The 8,026-nt window shown below is 39.5% G+C and overlaps 1 protein-coding gene across 1 annotated transcript in view; it reads left to right on the forward strand.

Moving 5' to 3' along the window:
- JADE3 (jade family PHD finger 3) overlaps positions 1-7,626 on the forward strand; it is a 71,746-nt gene extending 64,120 nt beyond the window's left edge. Inside the window, exons 9-10 of the mRNA XM_065900949.1 lie at positions 1,301-1,418; positions 4,544-7,626. Of these exons, the coding sequence (XP_065757021.1) occupies positions 1,301-1,418; positions 4,544-5,454 (1,029 nt within the window). The 3' untranslated portion in view covers positions 5,455-7,626. The remainder of the gene's footprint in view (positions 1-1,300; positions 1,419-4,543) is intronic.
- Positions 7,627-8,026: the final 400 nt, after the last annotated feature.

Genomic DNA, 8,026 nt, shown 5'->3' on the forward strand with positions numbered 1-8,026 from the left:
CACATCAGAGAATGGAAGCGTCCTCACTTAGATGCTGTATGAACCTTAAATTTGAAATAAATTTTCATTTGGTTTACTTTTTATTCACTGTTGAACCTAAATTGGCTCAGCTATATTTTACTGACACACTTATGAGACTACAGGCTGAAGAAAGAATGAATTTTATTTAGGAAAGCACCAGATCAGAGTTTCTTAAACTCGGCACTATTGACATTTGGGGCTGGATAGTTCTTTGTTGTAGGGGAACACTGTAAGATGTTTAGCAGCATCCCTGGCTCTACTCACTGGATGCTAGTAGCAAACCGCCACATGCCCAGTTGTGAGAACCAAAAATGTTCCCAAATTACCAAATGCCCTCTGGGGCTCAAAATTGCCCCTGGTTGAGAGCCTCTGTGCCAGATAATTCAATTTAGCTATATATATATACATATATATATAAAATCAGGTATCTACTAAATTAGGTACTGTAGGGGTTCAAAGATAAGTTAGGCCCTGTGTTTACCCTAGAGAATCTTATAATCAAGTATAATTATAGAGGTGGCTTGTTTTTTTCTCTGCTACCAGAATTTGGAGGGGAACTAATAGATTTGGTTCACTTTTTAAAATTTAACTCACACATATATAGCACTTACTATGTAGCACCACTGTTCTAAGCATTTTATAAATATTAACTCATATAATCCTAACATGCCTATGAAGAAGGTACAATTATTATCCCTATTTACAGATGAATAAACTGGGGCAACAGAAAGGTTGAGTAATTTGTCCAGATGAAGGAGCATGAGAGGGTGAGGATTTCACCCTTGTGGCTGTGGAGACTTGGCTGAGCTGAAAGTGTGAGCAAAAACACCACTTCCAGTCTTCCCAGCAGACCTTTATCCTGCTGATCCAGCACTCATTAGAAAACTTTACTGGATCCAGCATTGCCACCATTTACTCAGGGATCTAAAGGGAAAGCTAAAATGTTAAGTCATCATTCAGTTTTCCCAGCCTGGCTATGCAGATAAATATCAACCCCATGATACCACAGGGAGAGTAGACTTCAGAAGATGGCTTTGGAACATTTTGCTTGTGCTACTGATTGATACAGGAACCATGATCCCACGACTGACCATGCTATGTGACTTCCTGTGGAGTGGCTCTCGTTATACAGCTTTTAGGGTCTGTCTTCTCTCCTCACCTGCCCACCACCCCCAACCCCACCTGACTTTAGTTGTCTTAATTTTAGCTAAACAATTTCAAATGTCAGGTTTGTGTAACATGACAAAAATCTCTTATTTGCTGGGGGTTGGGCTTTCAGGTCCGAAACCTGTGCTACATGATAACCAGGCGAGAGAAGCTGAAACTGTCACAAACCAAAATACAGGAACAGATCTTCAGTTTGCAAGTCCAGCTTGCTAACCAGGAAATTGCTGCAGGTAACCTGTATAAATTTTATATCAATTGTTTAATTTAAAAATCTTTTAAATTCATTTCTTCTAGTCCAGCCCTGATATAACATGGCCCATTTCACTGTTGACTCATGAGGCAAGAAATCCTGGGGTGGGGTTGATGGAGTGGCAGGCCTAGGACAGATACCCTAGGTCCCAGACAGATATTTGAGGCTATTAGTTGGAGCCGTGAAATTATTCTAAACTCATTGGATTCATTTAGAAGTCAGTAGGATAAAAAAAAGAAAAAGTCAGTAGGATAGGATCTAATCCTAGTTTCCAGAAAACATTTAATTCCAGGGTTACTTAACTTAATCTGTCTGTTATGACAGATCCTTAGCCAGAAGTTAGGAGATCTGGGCTCTTGTCTCTTCATTTATTCACTGATATTTTTTGAGCACCTCCTATGGACTAAGAGCTGAGCTATAAGACAGAGCAGTCAGCAAGACAGAATTCCTTCAGAGAATTCTGCCCACTTGGTGAGAGAAACAAGTGATCATAATTACAGTGCTCTAAGCATGGGAGCTTGGCTGGAATAATGACAGTCGTATTCAGAGATTTGTAACCTCCCTGTGCCTCATTTAACACAGAGGTCAGTGGCAGAGCCTGGGCAACCAGGGGTCACTGGGCAGGGTGTGCAGAAGCCAGCTTCTGCCAAGGGCCAGCTATAGAGCAAGAGAGGCACCCAGAAATAAGGTGTCAGGTAGGTATCAAAGGCTCGTGGTCAGTTGTGAGTATCACAGGTCACAGCAAAATGGTGTAGCAGGAGACAGCAGGGCTGCTCAGCCACAAGAGCACCATGATGGACAAGACAAGAAGAACCAAAGGACAGCAGGAAGAGCCTCCATGGTGCCAAGGAAATTGGCCCCTAGACCATGTGGCTTCTGATTAGTGGGACCCAGCCCCATAACTGCTTGTGGCAGCAACAGGTGGCAGGCCCTGGTAGAGATGGGGGCTATGAGTGTTCAGTATGGACCCTTAGGGAACAAATGCTGCCCATTGGGATTTTTTTTTTTACTTTCTGAGAAATAATAGTTCATTATTAGTGTATAGAAATGCAACAGATTTGTGTATATTAATCTTGTATCCTGCAGCTTTACTGGATTTTTTAATTCTAATAGTTTTTGGGTGAAGACTTTAGGGTTTTCTATATAAAGAATTATGTCATCTGCAAATAGTGACAGTTTTATCTCTTCCATTCTAATTTGGATGCTTTTTATTTCTTTTTCTTGTCTGATTGCTGTGGCTAGGACTTCCAGTACTATGATAAATAGAAGTGGTGAGATTGGGCATCCTTGTCTTGTTCCTGAAATTAGAGGAAAGGCTTTCAGCTTTTCACCATTGAGTATGATGTTGGCTGTGGGTTTGGCATAAATGGTCTTCATTATGTTGAGCTATGTTCCCTCTGTACCAACTTTGATGAGAGTTTTTATCATGAATGGATGTTGAATTTTGTCAAATGCTTTTTCTGCATATATTAAGATGATCATGTGCTTTCTATCCTTCCTTTTGTTAATATGATGTATCATATTGATTGATTTGCAAATGTTGAGCCATCCTTATGTCCCTGGAATAAATCCAACTTTATCATGGTGTATGATCCTTTTTATATGTGGTTGGATTCAGTTTGCTAATATTTTGTTGAGGATTTTTGCATCTGTATTCATCAAAGGTATTGACATGTAATTTTCTTTTTCTGTAGTGTCTTTGGTTTTGGTATCAGGGTAGTGGTGGCCTCGCAGAATGAATTTGGGAATGTTCCATCCTCTTCGATTATTTGGACTAGTTTGAGAAAGATAGGTCTCAGTTCTTCTTTATATGTTTGGTAGAATTCCCCTGTGAAGCCGTCTGGTCCAAGACTTTTGTTTGCTGGGAGTTTGTTTAAATTATAAATTCAATTTCACTACTAGTGATCAGTCTGTTCAAATTGTCTGTTTCTTCTCAATTCAATCTTGGCAGGTTGTGTGTTTCTTGAAATTTGTCCATTTCTTCTAGGTTGTCCAATTTGTTGGCATGTAACCATTCATAGTATTCTCTTATGATTTTTTTGTATCTCTGTAGTATCTGTTGTTATTTCTTCTCTTTCCTTTCCTATTTTGTTTATTTGGGTCCTTTCTCTTTTATTCTTGGTGAGCCTGGCTAAAGGTTTATTAATTTTATCTTTTCAAAAAAACATCTCTTGGTTTCACTGATCTTTTCTATTGGGTTTTTTTAATCTCTATTTTATTTATTTCTTCTCTGATCTTTATTCCCTTCCTTCTGCTGACTTTGGGCTTTGTTTATTCTTTTTCTAATACCTTCATGTGGTAGGTTAGGTTGTTTACTTGAGACTTTTTCTTGTTTCTTGAGGAAGGCCTGTATCACTCTAAACTTCCCTCTTAGAGCTGCTTTTGTTGCATCCCATAGATTTTGGAAAGTTGTGTTTGCATTTTCATTTGTCTCAAGGTATTTTCCGATCTCTTTGATTTCATCATTGACCCATTGGTTTTTTTAGTAGCATGTTGTTTAGTCTCTGCGTGTTTATTTTCACTTTTTTCTTTCTATAATTGATTTCTCATTTCATACCATTGTGGTTGGAAAAAATGTTTGATATAATTTCTCTCCTCTTAAATTTGTTAAGACTTGTTTTGTGGCTTAGCATGTGATCTATCCTGGAGAACATCCCATGTGCACTTGAAAAGAATGTGTATTCTGCTGGTTTTGGATGTAATACCCTATAGATATCTATTAAGTCCAACTGGTCTATTGTGTCATTTAAGACCACTGTTGCCTATTGACTTTCTACCTGGGTGATCTGTCCATTAATGTAAGTAGGGTTAAAGTCTCCTACTATTATTGTATTATTGTCAATTTGTCTCTTTATATCTTTTAGTATTTGCTTTATATAGTTAGTTGCTCCTGTATTGGGTACATATGTGTTAATGAATGTAATACCCTCCTCTTGTATTGCTCCCTTCATCATTATATAACGCCCTTCTTTGTCTTTGTTATAGCCTTTGTTTTAAAGTATGCTTTGTCTGATTATGAGTATTGCTGCCCCCACTTTCTTGTTATGTCCATTTGCATGAAAATGTACTCTGTCATTTAAAATGAATCTTTCTTTTTCATCTTAGGACTTCCTTTGACAAATGCACTAGAAAATTCATTGTTTTACCCACCACCAAGAATTACCTTAAAGTTAAAAATGCCCAAATCAGCCCCAGAAGACTGCAGAAACAGCTCCACAGAGCCTGATCATGGACCTATCTCTCCTGACGGCAGCTCCCCTGTTTGCAATATGAGGAGCATGCAGGTGGCTCAGGAATCACTAGAAATGAGAATGAAGTCATACCCAAGGTATCCACTAGAGAGCAAGAATAACTGTTTGCCGGCCAGTCTCAGCCATGCTAGGAGTGAAGCAAAGGATCCCAGTCCTGCTTGGATAACTCCATCTCCAGAGTTCTATCATGGGCAGTCTCTGGGAAAGCCTCTGGTCCTTCAGGCTGCCCTGCATGGACAGTCTTCCATTGGGAATGGGAAAAGTCAGCCTAACTCCAAGTTTGCCAAATCCAATGGCCTGGAGGGCAGCTGGTCTGGGGATGCCACCCAAAAAGACAGCTCAAGTGAGATGTTCTGTGACCAGGAGCCCATGCTCAGCTCCCACTTGGGCAGTCAGGGCAGCTTTAGAAAATCTACCATGGAACACTTCAGCAGGTCCTTTAAGGAGGCCACCAACAGGTGGGTGAGGACCACAGAGGACCTCCCGTGCTATGTGAAGCCAACCAAGAATACTAACCCCAAGGAGCAGCTCTGGGGCAGGCAGTTTGTCAGGCGGTCTGCAGGGAGAGCTCCATATCAGGAAAATGATGGGTATTGCCCAGATTTGGAGCTGAGTGATTCAGAAGCAGAAAGTGATGGGAATAAAGAGAAAGTTAGGGTAAAGAGAGATAGCTTAGACAGGGAAAATCCTCCCCATGACTCCAGACGGGATTGCCATGGTAAAAGCAAGACATATCCCCTTTCCCACAGTTCAATGCATAGGTGATTAGAAATTCCAAGAAAAACTCCATCTTTGCCTTTGCCTCATATATTGGGGAAAACCCATACACCAAAAGGATTCTAGTATATGTTAGGAGGAATTGTAGTGAAAAGGATAAAATTTTTCCACAGTAAATTGGCTTGCAGTTTTTGAACCAGTTTCAAGTCCAATTTTCACGAGCACATCATAGAAATTACATATTGTCCAAAAGTCTAGGCGTTTGTTTTGTTTTGTTTTGTTGCCAGAGGCTAGTGAGAACAGCTGGGACCAGAGTATTTGCTCAGTAAATACTTTGGGGCAGCTTTCCAATTATATTAACACATATGTATTAAGAGTCCTTGCATTGTCCTTGATTTGCAGGAGACCATGATTATCAGACACTAAAACTACTTATCTTTTGAAGCTACAGCATGTGACTTCCAGAGCTCCTGTCTGTAAGAAGTTTCCACTGGTACCTGGAAACCCTCTTTAGGGAGAGACCAGGGACCAATATCTCAGATACTGTCAAACTCACTACTCTCTTCCTTTGCTCTGAACAAGGTTGAGTTCCTTTCACAGTATCTTAACTTACCAAGTCAATACACCTAATGCTTATAAGTGTCCAGTGCCTGTTCCTAGACTTGCTTGTTGGGGACGCACTTGTAACTATTTCACCCAGCTAACAAGCGTAAAAGGCTAACTTGTGGATAGTGTTTACAAAAGTACTACTTCCAAGGAAAATGCTCTGATCCTCTCAGTTTAGGCATTTGTGAAGGATCCCAGAGCCTTTCCCAAAGTGAGAACATTTCTGGAGGGTTTGTATCAGGTCAGGGTTTTTGTGTTATTGTTTTCAAATAAGTTTGACTTAAATAAGTTTGGCTGACAGTTTTTGTATACCTGCTTTAATGTTTATAAAATTTTTATTGAGGTATAATTAAGATATAGTAAAATGCAGAGAGGTTAAGTATTCTTACCTGCTTTAATTTTGAAACAGATTTTTATTGTCAAACAGAATTTGAAAGCATGTGTTTAACACATGGATATAATTTAGCTTTGTACCAACTTTGAATCCAAGGCAATTTCCCAAACAAAAGGGCTGGAGCTGTTTTTCAGAAGTTACTCATACTCTGTTCCCAAACTATCAGCCTTTATTAATTTCTGGGAGGAAGAGAATAATTACATTAGTGGGAGATAAAACATACCTGCTTCGTGTTTAAAGAAGAGGAAAATGTTACAGTTTTTAAAGTGTGAAGCCAACTATAATTCTCTGCTCTCTTTTCTTCTTAGCCTTAAATTAATATTCTCTTTCTTCTAGTTTGGGAACATGTAGTGAGACTTTTCAGACAAAAGAGGCCATTTTAGATATTTTAAGTTGCTTCCTGGTGAAACAGCCCAGCTGCAGTAAAGGCAGGGGCCCCTCTTCTCTCCGTCAATATGGGAAGCTCAGCAGTTTTCCTCTCCCCCACTTTTGTTCCTGTAGCCTGTAGCTTTGTTAATGAATTCCTTTGCTTTTATTTCTTCCTCCTTTTCTGAAAACTTCTGTATTTTGCCTCTCCTTTGGCTACACCTTCAAAATGTTTCTTTTGTGCCTGTGTACATGTGTGAACATGCCATAGCATGTGTAATAGGTGTCCTATGCTTTGTTTGAATGGAAAAAGCTATGGATTATCCAAATGAGGAACAGTAGTTCTCCTATTTATGCACTAGGTTTCTGTGCTTTTTCTTTGCATTCTCCTGGGTTCGATATTAATTTGATACCTTCATGGTAATAAAATTGTAGTGGATCTATGTTATAAACTCCTTCTGTTAGAGGCCAGTGCAGTAGCCTATGTCCTTTCATGCCTTTCAATTCTGAGTGAGGAAGAAAAGCAAACATTGAAAAAGTGCTTCAGCCAAATTCCATATGTAATGCCATTGGGAGAGTATTGACTAAAATAATTTCAGTCAGGGAAATATAGTTGTAATATTTTTACAGGATTTTCCTAGGTAAATGAAGGAGCCTTCAGTTGTGTACATTTCAATTGCCCCCAAATGTATTTGCTACATTTTGCTGTTGTTTGAAGTATTACCTCTTAATCTTCTTTGTTAAATTTTTTTTCGTTTTGTCTTATATAGTCCAGTTTTCAAAGATAAACTCGGTCTTTTTTCAAATGTCACCTTTTTACTGATACTTTTTCATTAAATTATGAAAACTGTTAACTACTGTCGGTGTGGTAATTTTTTATTTTGGCGTATGGGTTTTAGAAAAGCTTACATAGGACTTCCCTGGTGGCGCAGCGGTTGAGAGTCCGCCTGCCGATGCAGGGGACACAGGTTCGTGCCCTGGTCCGGGAAGATCCCACATGCTGCGGAGCGGCTGGGCCCATGAGCCACGGCCGCTGAGCCTGCGCGTCCGGAGCCTGTGCTCCGCAGCGGGAGAGGCCACAACAGTGAGAGGCCCGCGTACCGCAAAAAAAAAAAAAAAAAAAAAAAAAAAAAAAAAAAAAAAAGAAAAGCTTACATATGTTTCTTCTATATTTAAAAAAAATCTTATTCATTAAGCACAACAGATGGTAAGGGGAAAGGAAGGAGGAATTGAATGTTTAGAAGCACAAATCTG

The sequence above is a fragment of the Phocoena phocoena genome, chromosome X, assembly GCF_963924675.1.
Source record: "Phocoena phocoena chromosome X, mPhoPho1.1, whole genome shotgun sequence".
NCBI classification, from domain to species: domain Eukaryota; kingdom Metazoa; phylum Chordata; class Mammalia; order Artiodactyla; family Phocoenidae; genus Phocoena; species Phocoena phocoena.